Source organism: Protopterus annectens, chromosome 7.part1 (genome assembly GCF_019279795.1).
Source record: "Protopterus annectens isolate FY-2018-M chromosome 7.part1, PAN1.0, whole genome shotgun sequence".
Classification (NCBI taxonomy): Eukaryota; Metazoa; Chordata; order Ceratodontiformes; family Protopteridae; genus Protopterus; species Protopterus annectens.
The window spans coordinates 404910936-404928574 of NC_056740.1; the positions used below are offsets into that span (position 1 = coordinate 404910936).

Below are 17639 nucleotides of genomic sequence, written 5' to 3' on the forward strand. Positions count from 1 at the left end.
CAGTGAAGACTGGAATATTTGCCCTTTCCTCACTGTAGTGTGATCTCGGAGTTGGAATATATATTTAGCGAGGGGCGCCCCCCACATTAAGGAGTTCGAGTTCCAGCATTTCCGCTCCTTAGAGCGTTCGACATTGTCAACATTCGATTATATGATATAGACCCATTGTTAATGGATATAGAGAAGTCTGATATGATTACTCGGTTTGCTAACCCAGTTGATGTCATAAGGAAAATTGTTTAGTACATGAATGGATGGATAGAAAAGCAGAATAAATAAATGACTCAGGTCCTGTCATTTGATGTCAAGTATTGACACTTCTGTAACAAAATCTGGCTGTTAGCTGTATCATTGCAAAAAAAAAAATGGTAAGCTGAATCGGTGTGGGACTGCTACATGAAACTGAGCACTATCCGCTCCATTCTCATATACTTACTGCTGGACGACCATTAAAGCAAGTGCTTGAGCTATACATAATATGATAAAACAGCATTCTTTGCAGACAGCAAGCCCCCTGCCCCCATTCATAGAGGATTTTCCCTCACTATCTCTCTCTATATATAATTTGACTCCAAGGTCATTTTGTTAACTTGGAGAAAATGCACGTATAGACTGTGTCTGTGTGTTTGAGTTTTCTCATACTTGAGCACACAGATAAGCACTCAGCTGCAAGCAAAATGAGCCACAAGCAGTTGGAACATGAGTACGCACACTGGAGCTATTACGGGTACAGTGTTATACAGGGTGTGTTTATTCCTCACAACTAGTGTCAGGCCTGTAAACCGAGGTAGAAGGAAAAACTAATGTCCTTCATCTTCAAAAGGTTATTTAGGACAGGAGAAGACCTTCATCTGGACAAGGCATAGAGACCATCACTCATACAACCTTAAAAGAATGTTGTTGAAGAACAACCTGAGAATCTTGAACTACAACAGAAAGTACAGCCATCAGTTCTATTACAAAAACTCTTGTTCCTCCTGTTGGTTTATGTTAGGAGTTTCTTCTGGATGATTGGTATGTATCCAGCTCGACAAAGTTTCCCATTGACAAGGAGTCTTCAGCTCTTTATCAAGGAATGATGTGTAAACAGTGTGAGAGCAGGAGTTCTGTGAACCACATGGCTATTTACTGCATTCACACTTTGCAGGAGAGAGCACAGCAGGAAGGCTCATACGTGATTCAGCTGTAGGCCCCCTTAGTCACCAGATGATTTCACCTTTTGTTTTCAGTTGTGTGAAAACTGAGAAAAAATGTTTACTGTCCCACTTGTTGATAAGAAAAACACAAATGGCAACCTACAGCCTGTTAATTTTTTTGCTTTAATAGTCAAATGAATAAAGAAGCAATGTCAAAAAAAGGATGTAGGCTGCAGTGTATGAAACATAGTGTAACTCGTCTTAGGAAAATGTGATAGAGCTCTTTGAAGGCAAGAACAAATTTTAACAGGTTTGGAATATATTGTTTGATATACAGACAGTTATAAAGGTTAGGAGCACGTGCAGAACACTTCATCAAACGTATGACTCCACTTTATTCCACGTTCTGCAACTTTATGCCATGTTACTCTGTACTCTGCTGTTTAAGACACACAGCTTGCATTTTGCATCTCCTGGGAAGCCCTCCCACCTTTCACATACCTAATACACATCCACACTCTGTTGGAACAAGCCACATAATTTCTGTTTAATGTGGAAATGTGATGATATATCCTCATAATGACACAGCAACAGGCTTTATTTCCACATCTTCTTCTTTCGGCTTTTCCTGGTTAGGGGTCACCATAGCGGACCACCTGTCCTCTCATGATTGGCAGTGGAGTTTTACAGTGTCGAGTTGCCAGCCCAGCACCCAACCTTCCACAGAAGGCACACACATGCACACACCCACACCTAGGGCCAATTTGGAGTGTCCAATCCACCTACAGCATGTCTTTGGGATGTGGGAGGAAACAGGAGTACCCGGAGGAAACCCACATAACCACAGGGAGGACATGCAGACTCCGCATAGAAGACACCCCAACCGAGGATTGAACCGGAGAACCTCTTGCTGTGAGGCGGCAGTGCTAACCACTGCACCACCGTGGCCACCCTACAGTTTATTTTCATTTTTCATATGAAGTATGTGTAGGGCTCATAAATTGCTTAATTCTGCCCCCTTTTGTTTAAGGCATCCAAGATTGTTTCCAACTCCTTAGAGGCTAGAAAAGGTACATGGAGTGTGTGAGTGGATGAGTGAGTATCTGCTCTAGGTGATACAAACTCCAGCAGTTAGCAGTGCGGCCTCCCAGTGCTTGGTTCTCAAGTTTGGGGCTCTGCTAGGTTGATTTCTGTGTACACCCGTGTTCATACAGGTTTTTGACAGGAGTTACAGTTTACTCCCACATTTCAAAGTCACACTGTCAGTGAATTGGCCATTCTCCAAACTGCCAATTTGGTAAGTGTGTGTTTGTGTGTGTATGTGTGTGTGTGTGTGTGTGTGTGTGTGTGTGTGTGTGTGTGTGTGTGTCTGTATGTGATATATATATGCGTACATGCATGTTGCTGTAGATTGGTCTCTTAAGCAGAATTAGTTTCTTTTGGTCCTGAACCAATTAAGTGGGATAGGCGAGATAAAATGAGTAACTGGAGAATGGACCAAAATAGGTAGACATAAACAAAACACACTTATTAAGGCTAATACATGAGAAACCTACACTCAAGGTGACAAAAGTCAAAGGATTGGAAACACAAACTGCTAAACGGGAAGCAGTAGCCACAGTGCTGGATTACTATTTTTGGGGTGTCTAGCCTGAACACACTTCACCCACATTATAATACTTAAGTTCAAGATGGCATCATAGCAAAGTAGCCCACAGTGCAAAGGTACTGCTACCCAAAATTTGAATATGGAAGTAGGTGAGTCAATGGGGAGTACCAAGTGGGACAGAGGAAGGAAACGGCTGCTGCTGTGTAAAACACTTGCTTACTAATCGCTGGTGCTTTTTTCTTCTCATTTTAGACTATTCTTTGACCGTCTGTGTTTGTTATCCAAGTTTTAGCTGACTGTATATTAACCAGGTTTATTAGATGCTACTCTCTCTCTCTCTCTTGCTGTCGCCTCTGTGTGTTGTAAGTGCAGATATATCCGGTAAGTGTGCTATGCGCTGTTAGAGGAACCCTGGCACAAAGCCATTAACATACACTCCAATGTTCTAATATCCCAAGCAAATGCATTTATTTATCCGTGGTTAAGGGTATTCAGTTGGTGTGCATGCTGTCAAATTTTGCACATCACATAGCTAAATACTTTGCTTATACTATTTATTCTTTTTTTATTGGAAAAAGGATAACAGCACAAACAAAAGAATGATTAATATGAAATGGAGCAGATTTGTACTTGCAAGTAATACCTAATAAATTTAGAAACGACTCGACTCGCACAATTACTGTCCTGTTGCATTACAGTGACCAAGTACAATGGCTCCAACACTGGACAAAAAAAAATGGGTCTGTATAATGCAGCCAAACCAAAAACCTACACTCCACTACAGTCACAAGGGCAAGGAAAATTCAGCCAATGCAAGGACAATTTACTGGGGACAGTCAACTAGATTATTGGGAGGAAATTATAGAAAAAGTCAAAGAGACACAAGGAATGCATGCATAACTCCACACAGAAAATAATTTTAAATCAAAATTGAACACAAAACCTTGGTGATAAGTGGCAGAAATCTTACAATTAAGTCACTACTTCATTTACTGTAAGGAAGTTCACTAGGTATAGGCACAAGTGTGACGTGTGACACACGTGAGAAGTGTGCCTCTAGGTACAGAGACAGCAAGTTAACAGCTAAACAAGATCTGCATGCTGGGACACCCCATCCCCATTACGACAAGGCCACAGGCAAGAGACAACTATATAAAACTTTGGAAAGTGTTACATAAGGACTCAAAATGAGGTTATGACTGAACAGAGCCAGCTACAATTTTTTGCATAGTTGTTGAGTGGATATGTGGGCTAATCTTACAAGGACCATTATCAACAATAACCCTGGCCACAAGGAACAGTGTTTTCTGCAAACACAGCAAAACAAGGATTACAATTTAAAGAAGTACATCCAAGTCAAACAAGGACTTCAATTTAAGTGCAATGTAGTTACATACAAGAGTAACAGAAAATGAGCATAAGCAAACTAAAAGCACAATAATTATATCAGTTTAAAAGAAATGAAGCTAGATGGATTGTTTGTGTCTTTCGGCTTTTCCCAATTAGGGGTCGCCACAGCGGAGCTCCCGTCCACTAATGATTGGCAGTAGATTTTTTTTACGTGCCGAGTTTGCCAGCCCTGATGCACAACCTTCAACGAAGGCATGCCCATTCACGCATGTCTCCACACAGAAGATGCCCTAACTGAGAATCGAACGGCACAACGTCTTGCTGTGAGGCGACAACGCTACCGCAGCACCACCATGAAGCTAGATGGATATGTTTCTGTAAAGTTGTGGTTATCATGTTCACATTAAATGCAAAAGATACCTAGTTTGAAACCGGGCAGAAACAGTTTTTCCCTATATGAGTGGATGGAAAACCACAAATTTGTCCCAGGGGTTCCACCTGTGTCCCTCATTGACAGGTGGTGACTGAGGTTTCGTTTTGGGGATAAACTCTTGGCTAGGCCTGCAAGGGCCCCCAGGGCCATTACCCTAGTAACCTCCTATAATCCTATGATAAACAGAACTGCAATGGCGTATCTTTGAGATGGTACTAATTAGATACTTGTCAGTTTCTACAAGTAAATATTTCAGGCCAAGGTTTTATGCAACCTCTGCCTAGTACAAAAAAAATCTGCAAAGAAGAGAGTTGTAGGGGTGTCAGAAACTTGTACACAAATTTTACCGGGAAAACCAACTGGGCTCGCCACACTCTTTCTTGGGCTACGAGTCATCACAACGAAATTAAATGGGTTTCTTATGGGCACACAGAAATCTCGGAGTGTTTCGTACCTGGGACTCCAGTGAAAATGGAATTTTCCCAGCTGGACATTATCCGGTCAGAGAAAGAAACACGGAAAAGAAAGTAAGAAAGAAAGTTGTTGTTACTTGGAATTATCTGACCGGGCTAGTAGCCACTTTTCAGCAGAGTCCTTGGCAGAAAAGCACCATTATACAATGACATAACTAACCTAGTTAAGCATCAGCCAACAGTACATCAAATCAAACATGACATGGGACATCGTAAGATGAACATAACATAGGAGAAACCCATATGCAAACTATCATCTGTTTGGCAGAGGTACAGTAGTACTGACCGGAGGTGGACAACTAGGAAGAGCTAATAGAATGTAGCCAGTTATTATCCAAGACTGGACATGCTTTGTTACAGGACACCGTCATACATTGAGAGATTATGCAAAGCCAGGTATCTAGTGACAATGTCTATATTATAATAATGCATAGTCTTGTAGCTGCTACTGCAATAAAATAATTTGCTAAATTATAAAGGAATACCAATGCATGGGAGAACAGATGTGAATGATAAGCTTTTGTATATTTTGTTGTACACCCCATAAATATTTGTCACTAGTATAGGCACAAAATGATAGCAAAATCAGTTTTATTGGGTGTAACACTGCACCTGTGTTGAATCCTGCTAGCACAAGGCACTGACAGGAATCTTACAGACCATTTTTATTGTATATTCTGTTACTGTAGGGCTACAGTCATATAAAATACATTTTGTCTTTAAAACTTATGTTTGCAGCTATTCTTTTGAAGAATACAAGTACTGGTGCTTTTTAAAAATCCTTTTTGCAGATCTCTGCAGACTGCTACTCCAAAGGGAATTAAGAATTGCAGAAATTATAAAACCCAACATTTGCAGCTTATCCTTTCCCACAAAAAGCATGTGATCTTCTGTTGGCTGTAAAGTGATGTTTGCACATTTCCGTCAACCCAGGATGGGCCCTTTGTTCAAACACATGTTTTGCATCTATCACTGATCATGCTCAGAGACAGGAAAGCTCTGTATGAAAGTGGGAGGGGAGGTGAAGCCGTTACATGTTCATTGAGGAAGGGACACAGTACAGCAATTGTACAACTATCTGTCGCAGGAATGCTGCTGGGGTAACAACCCCAGCAATAAGACCATTCTTAAAGAATTCTGTGCTTTTGAAATACCACAGCAAGGCACTTAAGGACTCCAAATGGATTTTTCTACTTCAAAGTGCATTACATAATTGCTTTTTCTAATTCATCCATGCTTCCTGTCTATGTATCTCTAGCCACACAAACCTTTCCTATTTCACTCATCATGTATGTCCAAACGTTTTCTGTTTTTAAGGACTTTCTGGCTTTTTTTATTCTTTATTTATCTGTTAACTGGATTAGCCCACTTGATTTTATAAAAATGTCCCTTTACAGGGGTGACCTGAAAGCACTGACTGGTTAAGAGGCCTGCTTTGAGGCAGAAACTAGACAAATGAAGGTAGAAAGACTCAAACTCTGTACCCTTTCACTGCACTTTGCTTTGCATAGCTGTTCCTTTGACTTGTGAATGGCTCATCCCAGGCCATAATTTGCTAGGCTACTCTTCTGCAGGACATGATTTGTTATCTCTGTTTTCAGGCTGTTCACAGGAGCCATTTTGGGATGAAGGAGAACGGCTAGGTGAGTGATATTGGGGTTTGTATGGAGTGGAGTTTCAGAGCAGCCATCAGCACATCCCCAAAAAGTTTTCTCTTTACTGTCTAGGCATGATACTACATTGTCCTCAGCTTGTCCCTGGGTACTCCTTCTTAACACTAATCATAAAAACCTTGTCTTCTTCTGAAAGTCAGGACACTTCAAACAAAATTGTGCACAAAGCACCAGGAACAGGACTTGGGCCATATGTGGCCTTTAGGCACAGAAACAACACTGCATTTCAGTGGGTTCCAGTCTACCTACATTTCTGTTGGAAAAAAGTGTAAAAGGGAGTCAGTCAGGTAAATAGTTATACAGTGACTATGATGTCTCAGTATGGAATGTGAATCTGCCATTAGCTGACCGTTTAGAGGCATAGGATCAGTGCATTTTAATTTTTGTTAACTTACGCTGGAAATAAAAGTGGTAACACAGCAATAGTCTGACTAGAAAAAAGGCAGCTCTATACCAGATGTGTCAACAAGACTGTTAAACGTGCCGCAGCAGCATTCATGAACAACACATGGCATTCCTGGAGATCCAGATCAGACAGTCTGGCTACTCAGGGTACTTCTAGAAGCAGAAAATGCTGCTGTTGTTCTTGGCTATAGTGCTCTTTTTAAAAAGCTCTCTTTTTATTAACTGTCTGGAGACTTTAACTACATGCAGCTATGCCAGATATTGGCAAACCACAGCATCTTGAAGGAGATTTATTTTCTATTAATTATGTTTTACTTTGTGAAAACTCCACTATGTAATGCAATAAATGCACATTCAAATTCAATGACAAAGTGCCTAGCATTTCACGAAAGTGGTACGACGAGACCTGATTTGTGTTTAGGAGAGGTTAGCTTTGTAGTGAGGCATGCTTTTTTTTTTACAAGTTTCAATTTATTGTCTTATTTTACATTTCAATCTTGTTCTGTTGCCAACCTTAAAAGACACAAAGAGGGCGATAACTTGGGTCATCCTAGTTTCTACCCGAACAACATTTTGCTTAAGTCAGTGGCTTAAGCAAATGCTTCATAAAATCTATAACATAAACATAATGAGGCATTTAATTCATCCAAAGGGATACAAGTTTATAGGGCTAGACTTGCCTAAGTGCATTGTAAATCTTCAGTAATTAGGAAACATGTTGGAAAATAATGGTGGCTTTTTTGGAGGCATCTGGAAATCAGAACAGAGATTATTGGGTAATCTCAAACACTGGTCAACATGCAAAAAGATCCACCTTTACCGCAATGGATTGTGCACACAGTGCCCCTCTATGGATTAAACCACTGCTGACTTCAGATGCCCTGAAACTCAGCACCTAGCTATGGAAAGGCCTAGGGTTATGCCTGAAACTTGGAGAGGCATACACATGCTGTAAAACCATGCTAAGGATGGATGTTTATACCACTTTAAGGTGGTAGGGGCCTGGTTTTGCTGCTTCAATGATTTCCCTTACATCCAAGAGAAAAGAGGAAATTCTTACCTCATGCAGAACAGGAAGTGGTCCTTTATGAGATGACAACTGCATTATGAAAGTCCTGTGACCTACAAAATTAGTCCTTATTCCTAATCGAAGCAGAAGTGACCTCTTCAAAGGGATACTGAAGAACATGGTGGTGTAACCATTAAATTGCTATTCACAAAAACAACCATGTGCTCACAAGATAGCTGAAATCCCAAGCTATCTGTATGTGAATTAGTGTGTTTCTGTGTCAGGTATGTATGCACACACATACATGTGACATGTAGAAGTGCAAGCACAAACACACACATATAATATATGGATGCCGTGGCCATTGTTGACATGATAGTGATCAACTCACAGACCTCGATCACAATCCAGCAAAACCTGACTGGCCAACTTCAAGGAGGGCGAGACTCGCCTCCTCCCAGTAGGACCCACATTAAAGCTGAGTCGGGTATTACTGGATTGTGATAGACAGCATATGAGTCGATACAATGTGATAGACAGCATATGAGTCGATACAATGTGACTGGTAAATAAGAATAACAATAAGACGGAGGACCGTGATTAGAGCTCCTTTCATAACCACCTTATCATGCGGTCGAGACATGGACGTCAAGAAATTCACCTCAAGACTGATGTGAAGTGCAGAGGGTTTGATTCCTTCTATTTCCATCTATCTCCTGTGTGTGACTCTCAGCAAGTCACCTGACAAAACAATTTCCTAAAAAGGGACTGTTCATTCCAATGGGCTTACCAGGTTATCAAAAAATGAAAAGAAAAAGAAAGCAGACAGCGGAGCCCAAAAGTGCTGACCATCCAACACGTTTCTAGTGAGGATGCCTTGCGGTTAAATGTCGTATCTGTGGATGGTATGATTGCCACTAACCAATGAGGGGTTTTACCACTGGATACACAACTACAAATGACACACCATGCCTCTATCCTCTGTCATAACTTTATGTCTTTATCGTTCACCACCTACACGTATCGAATGACTTGCCTCTAAATCTCCCATCTGAAACTCGTGTATAATCCAATCACTTCACTGCTCTGACTTACAACATACAGACCAATGTTACTTTACTGACTTGCTGCTTAAGTTTGCTTCATTTCCAGAACGTGTTTCCGGACTTCCTGTAAACTGCAAGAACATGAAGGAAAGCAGTTCAATGTGTGTGACTTTAATGGGAAGCTATGACATCACAGTCCTAACAATGAAGGGAAATGTTACAAAGTCACAAGACAGTCAGAGAAACCCGATGATGTTATTATCATTCCTTTATACAGATAATTGGGAAGTTACATCTGGGCAGAACTTACTGGCTAAAGAAAAAAAAAATAGTGGGATGGATTTAATCAAGTAGAAAACATACAACTAACCACCACCTAGGCAGGAAAGTAGGTGTCTTCAACAGTACCAAGTCTGTGACAGCAAACATGTAGGATGATGGCAGAATTATTTGTTTAACACATGCAATTGCAGTAGTCACCAAAACGCATGTTTGTGTATTTGTACAGATGTCCCCCAGTTTTCTGATGCTCCAGTGAAAAAGTCAGAATGTGGCTTTTCCCAAACCTGTGCTCAACATTAGAAGGAAGAATTCCCCTTTAGTTTGAGGTCATACGCCTGTGTGGGGTGTGTGTGTGTGTGTGTGTGTGTGGGGGGGGCAAAACTTTATTAGAAAACAAGCAGATATCCCTGTAAATGCTACTGCTTAAAATCAAATTGGGGCTCACCTAGGGTTACCACCTGTCCCACTTTGCGAGGGACAGTCCCTCTTTGAGCAGTTGTGTCCTGCAAAAAAATTGTAAAAATGGCAAATGTCCTGAGATTTTAGGACAAAATTATTTGCTATGTTTTATGTAATAGTTGCAGAAAGCAGTTATTTTGTATCTGAAACACCTAAATATTTTATAAAAAAACAGAATAAGAAACTAAAATGCTACAAGTATAAGCTTTCATTTAGGAAAAGAAGTGATGTCCTTTGTACTGGCCGTGGGTATGTTTCACCCTGCAGAATCTGACATTTGTACCAAAAATGTCCCACTTTGGGCATTTAAAAAGGTGGCAACCCTAGGCTCACCATCCAAACATAGAACGAGTCTCTGCTTTCTTAGTTCAAACTGCTACTAACACCCTGAATTGCTTCTCCTCAGTAACCACGTTAGCCAAGTTTCTCAGCCTCTTGGCACAAGAATTCAGGACAAAGCCAAAAATAATGGTTGGACACACGTCTAAAATCTGGGACAAGTGTAAAACATTGCTCGATAAACATAAAGTCCGTGGAATAAAAGAAAAAGTTTTGCATTAGCATGTATTGTCTAAAGTATAAAGTCTGAAAGTCAAATGTCTGTCATTATTTAGGGACTTTAATCTTCAATGATTTATCACAGAACTCCAGATTTTATGAGGAACACACCAAAGAGGCAAAAAACAAAACAAACAAACAAAAAGAAAGAACCCGAACATTTGTGTAGTACCAGTTGAGGGGTATGATGTTAACATATTATTTGTTTATTATTAAATAAGGCAGTACTTCACAAACAAATGCTTTTAAGTACTTATGTGACCTTCATAGCGCAGTGAGAGATTCAAACCCTGGACACGCAGCCTGCTGTACTGTCACTTTCGATTCTCCCTTCTGTCTCCCTACTACACCGTCAGGAGGCGTGCAGCGTTTGTACCGTTTTCGATAGGTACGTATGAAAGGAGGTGCGTACGCTTTTCCACCACCTTTGAAACCAGCAAGGTATGGGATGCGCACTACAAGCTGCCCAAACTTTCGGAAGACAGACTTTGCACTCAGCGGTTACCGAACCAGCAGAGTCACACGTTGGGTATGCAGGAAGTGCATGGGAATCATCCCCACAAAGACAGGACATACTTACATATGCTCACCAACTGACCCGCGGCAGAACAGCCTAACCACATCCAAACCATCGACCACTCCTTTCCAAGGGGGTCCACTTGACTCCATACATAAGAGGTTTAACAACCCCTCCAAAAAAAAAAAAATCGAGTGTACGTATATTGCTTAAGATGGAATAAAAGTATAGCAATGTAACATTCATTTTACTGACAGAACCCGGCGTCAAGCAACTTGTCAGACTCGAACCTCAGAACCACAAACGCGTTTTGGGGTCCTGTAGCACACAACCTTACCATAGCTCAGCTTAAGCGATCCATTTACATTTGCCACACGCTGCCCACGTGTATCCACATACTTGTTAACAAAAGGAAGCAAACAATGCCACTGAATCTCATGTTTTATAGATTTAAAGCTCTTACACTAAATCGGTTTGGCTTGTCTCCTCTTAAAAAACATAACAGAATGTTGAACAATTTGTGCTTCAGGTCTCATAATTTCAACAGTATTGATTGCTTTCTGTAGGCTAAATCTTAACACTGAAACTCCTTTTATTGAGCTGGTGTTGTCTTCTGTTGGCAAATACAACCAGTCGAGGAGTGGACTTTTTATCACAGCAGGTAGTGCAAAGGCAACAACAGACTTTTTAAAATGTACAGTCATGCATTTCAAGCAGTGAATATTAGAAATAAATAGAAACATGTCTGATGGAAATGTAGATTTTTTTACCCAAAGCAGCCCCATTAAAACAAAGCAAAATAAAGAGGCTGCTTAATGAAAGACACGGCTTTAGGGTGGAATTTGGAAAGTCAAACACAGATCCCAGGAATAAAGTAACAAATGTGTATATGTGTGTTTAGGGGATGGGAGGAGTACACAACCTAGCCATTTGTTCCTAATGAAAGTTACAGTTTGCCTTTTGTTTTTCACCACATAAGTGCTATATAGGTTGCTTTCTACAATTATGGATTAATACACACACACACACACACACACACACACACACACACACAGATAATGATAAAGTTGGACTTGGTCATATTGTTTCAAATCATAAGTTTTCAACCACCACTTTGAAAAATTGCATTTGTCTTTAATCTGACACTGCGCAGACACATATAAGTGCCATGTGGACCAATGTTCTTGATGGCGGGCTCTTGTACAGAATGCCCACGCAGTGTGGGGCACTAGGGAATTGCACAAGATTTTCATAGCAATAATCCGAAAAACCCAAAGGTGTTTAATACTAACACTTCCACCCTTCTGCGGAAATAACGCTGCCCCATGTAGGTATACTTTTATTTCTAAGTGTCATTTTGAGAGAAGTTTCTTTAAGCAGTGACATAGCATCTTAACAGTATACGTTAAAAATCAAATCTCACACATTAATTCCAAGCCACCTAGTTGGCCAACAACTGCAACTGATCATATGCATTTATATCTGGGTGTTATCTGTACATTGACAAGCATTTCAGGACATGTGTCTTACAAATTGCAGGGACTGTAAACCTCACCTCTAATTATAGGTCCGCTTTTCTTCCACCCCGACACTGAATCATTTAATGAATAAAAGCAGTGCAGTTTCCCCAATTGGCAGGGGTCTGCAATGCAGCTGCATTAGATGTTAGCTCTCATGTAAATGTTATAAAACAACAATCAGAAGAAGGGTGACAAAATGTATTACTTACCACTTCACTTTGCAGCTGTGCAAGACACTCATTTAATTTTGTAGCCTGCATCCCCAAAGCTGAGGCAGGATCAGCCCTCTGAAGCTCTCCACCACCAGTACCATGTATTTACTCTGCAAAAATTGTGGCTCCTGCCCCTGGGTTCCTGTTAAATTTAGTTGCTGATGTTTTTCACTTAGTACCACTGTGAGCAGACTGAGCTCAGGTCTTCCGTACTGTCACTCTTAACAATCCTTACTATTAGCTTTGTTTCCTAAGAGACTTCAGACGAAACCTAACAACCCCTGACATGCCCAGGCTGACTGAACTTACTGGCTTCCTTCTAACATTTTTTGTCTTCATCTGGGCCACCACCCCCTCTCTCCCCAGTCAGCCAATCAGCATGTGTTTTGGTTCTGTGCCTTTTTTTCCCTACCTTAGAGAATTAAAAAAAAAATGTCTGGGCCAGTTAAATGTAGCTGGGTGTTGTAATCTGAGTAGTAAGTCCTGCAGTTAATTAAATCAGCGATGCTGGGCAGAAGATAAAAAGGGGAAAAGTGAAATTTCTGCCACTGAGGCAAATGGTCCACTTCAGCAGATAATACACCAACTGTCAAATCCATACTGTCTGAAAGACAAAAACAGGGTATCGCTTTTCTTCCAAAAAACACTAATGAGCATTTAAGCAGGCTTTAAAGGAGCATTTCAGTAGACAATGGAAAAGTAATCGTGATGTAACCTAAAGCTTGTACAATGTTGTTCACTAAATCCATTTTTTCTCTGCGTGCGTAATCTGAATGTTTGCCTGCTATTAAGTAGATATGAAGTGTATTAGTTTAACTTGAAATTGTATCACAGCTGTATATATATAGTCATAATTTTTTCTGCCTTTTCTCAGTTTATAAGTACACACAATATTTCTCACATGCGCAGGTCATTTTATGTTGCACAGTGCTTTTTGTACATCCCATTTTACATATTTTTTTGTATATGCCAGGGCTTTCCTCCCTGGATCTCCACTAAAAATAGGATCCTCCCAATGGGACATTCCCTTCCCAGCCAACAAATGTTAATAAAGTATGATGTCAGGAATGGTGGAGTACAAAAACAGTCCCAGACCCTGTAAAAAGTATAATTTTTGGCATCATATTTTACTTTTATTTTGTATGAAGTCACTGTTTTTTCTTAAAGTCAGGACATCATATCTGCACATAAATAATAGAATCTCTAAAATGAATCTTTGCAGCTGTTTCTCAATACTAATTATATGATGCCTAGTATTTGAAGTCCTTTCCTGTGTAGAATTAGAAACTGGTCTTTCCAGCCAGCTGCAAAGATGCTGGAAGGTCACATCCATTATTTTTAATGCTTAAAGTTTAAAAGGTTTCAAATTATTTTTTTTTTCTGTTTGTTAATTGAGTAAGTAGGCTGGTTGATCTGCAGACCCTTTTCAGACATGAAGTAAACCAAGAGGCACATTACTGTATCAAACGTATATTCACACGAGATTATTAACAAAAATATAATTCTGGGCAGTAAGCCAGGTCTGACATTTTTAGACCTATGCTCACCTTGGCTCTTTACTTTAGCTCATTAAAAATTTCCAACGTCTTTAATAGCAGCAAGGATTCGAAACTACTCATGCACGGTAGAAGTCAAACATTCAAAAACACTGGAATTAAAAATAATAGTATTGCATTTAGAGTTGGCATTTTTAATTCCAGACAGTTTATCTCAGACGATTAAAGGTATGAGCTACTCGTGATTTTTATATTGAAGTGCGGGGGTTTGATTCTTTCCTTCTCTCTTTGTCTGCTGTGTGACTCTAACCAGTTCACTTAACCAATGAGTCCTGCTGGATCACCCCTGAAAAAAAAGAGACAGTTATGCCTAGTTTGCTTTTTACCTGATTAGCAAATAAATGAATAGAGGATTCCAGGGATACCCCTTCTATAAAGTATATGGTCACATTCCCTATACTGGAGCAATGTTCTATGAGTTTTAATTTCTTCTTTTTTATATATTTAAATGGACCTGGGAAATAAATACAAGTAAATATGCAGATATAAATACTGAAATGACATGTCACCTCTGACCTCCCATACTGATATTTTTCAAGTGATATGTAGTACCAAGGTTCAAAGTACATTTTTCTGTTCTATAGCCAGTATTTTATTACTGCACATGGTGGACTCCTCCGCATGCTCATTATTAGTCTATTTATGAATTTATCCAGCCATATGCCATGTATACCATGGCATTCATTTTCAAAAATAACATTTATTTTTCTCAATGAGAGATGCTTGAATTTGTATTAATAAATCAGCATATTTATAATTGGTCCCATTGTATTTTTGAGGCCTGATAGCGCAGATCCAAAACTTCAAGGAATTAAGTGTGAAGTATTTACTAAGTCTGAAATTGTTGTATTCTGGAAAATTCCCTCCATAAAGGTGGCTTAATAACAGACCCCAGGAATTACAGACCCATAAGTCTGATTAGCCTCATGTGTAAGACCGTGGAACGAATCATCGTGAAACTCATAAATAAAGACATAGATGACCTCCAAACCCTGGATCTGACCCAATTCGGCTTCATCAAGGGCAGATCTTACCTGTTAAACCTGATGGATTTCTTTGAAAATGTGACTAGGGCCATTGACGAGGGCAAATCTGTGCACACAGCATACCTTGACTTGGCAAAGGCATTTGACACAATCCCATATTCAGGCATTACCGATAAACTTAGCAAACTGAATGTAAACCCTTTGTTGTAAGATGGGTTGCCAACCGGCATACAAACCCATCACACACTATCAAAGTGGGTGACTCCACATCTACAAGCAGACCTGTCACCAGCGGGGTGCCACAAGGGTCAGTGCTGGGACCCCTAATGTTTGGTATATATTTCTCTGAAGTTCAGACCAAAACTTAGGGGCTATGGCTGACCAAGTTTGAGGATGGCTGCAAACTGGGTGCAATTACTGAATCCCAAAATGCTGTCAGTATACTTCAGGAGGGTCTTATGCAGACCAGTGACTGGTGTCTTGGTCATGGTCCCATACTAAATGGAAAGAAAGGCGTCATCACTCCCTTCGGTAAAAACACTGACCCTTCACACTATCAAATTAACAACAATACCCTGTGTATTAATGAAGTGGTAAGGGATCTGGGATCACAAGTAGACTGTAACCTTAACTTTGACCACCATGTATCTACTGCAGCGAGGAAGACTTTCTATGTAGCACACTTGATTAGCAAAGGCATTGCCTCTAGAGCAAAGGAAGTTATAACCCCCTAAACTCATCACTAATCAGGCCTATAGCTGAGTATAACTCCCCATTCAACATGTACCATACAAAGCACCTGCAGCAGTTCGAGAGACCTCAGAGATTTCTAACAAAGAAGAAAAAGGGACTCCAGCACCTGCCTTACACAGACCGACTAAAGTCCCTGTCACTATACTCTGTATCGTATAGACTCCTTGGGGGACACTAGTCTCTGACCCAAACCTAATGAATTGGCTGCACATCCATAAATCAAACGAGACTAGAGATACCAATTCCATGGACATAAATATGACCTGCAACTTGAATAGGATGTGCTAGAGGGATAGATTTGCCTCCCAGCGACTGCAACATCTTTGGAATAGACTGCCAATTCATGTGAAGAGGATCACCTCTATGACAACAACTGAGGGTAATGCTACTCAATGCTATAAGTCTATTTTATTTATTATTTATTTATTTATTTATTTATTTGCTGTTGGTTAACCAGGATAGTCCATTGGGCCAAGAGAACCCATTTTCAATGGAGTCCTGGGGAGAAAAGCTCCATTACAGATTACATATTATAGAGAGTTATATGCAGATTACATATTATAGAGATTTATATCCAAATTATTGTACATGACATCACGAGGAACAGTGATTAAAATGAGTAAAGTTAAGCATTTATACAATCAAAGTATAAAACATATTAAAGTTGAAATCAAATTATATGATAGGCACAAGGATAAGGAAGGGAGTAGATAGATGCATAAGGCTTTCAGGAGGATAGGAACTATTAAGGAATAGGTTACTGTCTGAGGTAGAGAGAGTAAAAGGGGGAATACAGTACAGAGTATAGAAAGATTATGTGGGGTGGGAGCAGGAGCATTCCCATGTGGATGATAGGTAGGAGTGGAGTGATTTTTTAAAGGTAGGAAGGCTAGTGATGGTACGAATGGAGGGTGGAAGGGAGTTCCATAGGCATGCTAGTGAATAGGAGAGGGGGTTTCTCAAAATGGACTCACTAGAGGCACTCCTTAAAATGGAGAACATTGATATCTGTTCAGTGACTGAGACCTGGTTCAAGGCTCCAGAAAGCACCCCTGCATTACCAGGCTATAACTCATACCACACTTTTCGGCGATGTAACCTGGACCAAAACACCAAAGGGGGAGGTGTGTCCATATTCATTGAGGATATCCACACCTCCAGGCTAGTTTCTCAACATAATGCATCCAAGGTTATCCAAGTTCAACTAACTCTGGGCAAAACTGCAATCCAAATTGTAGCTTGCTACAGATCCCCCACCATCCCCCATGATTCTCTTTTCTTGATGTACTGGAAAATATTAGGGTTCAACTGAACACCCTAATAATGGGTGACTTCAACTACCCCACCATTAACTGGGAAAACTACTCGTGTACCAACTCCTTAGCTCAATGCTTTCTGGAATTCATAAATTCCATTGCCCTAGATCAACTTATCCACACCCACACCAGGGGTAACAATATGCTAGACCTAGTCATTACCAACATGAGTGACTGGTGTTCCACACCTGAAGTCAACTCCTCATTGGTCCGATCCGACCATAATCTAATCACCCTTGATATCCACATCTCGCCCCCACCCCCCATTAAGGAAATCACAGTAAAAAATTTCTCCAAAGCCAACTTCATATTTCTTAACACAGAAGTGGTGAACTTCATGACACCC

General features: G+C 40.3%; 1 protein-coding gene across 1 annotated transcript in view; it reads right to left on the bottom strand.

The window, feature by feature from the left end:
• INKA1 (inka box actin regulator 1) overlaps positions 1-12984 on the bottom strand; it is a 28978-nt gene extending 15994 nt beyond the window's left edge. The window contains exon 1 of the mRNA XM_044078855.1: positions 12680-12984. Within this exon, the coding sequence (XP_043934790.1) occupies positions 12680-12730 (51 nt within the window). The 5' untranslated portion in view covers positions 12731-12984. The remainder of the gene's footprint in view (positions 1-12679) is intronic.
• Between the last annotated feature and the right edge of the window lie 4655 nt (positions 12985-17639).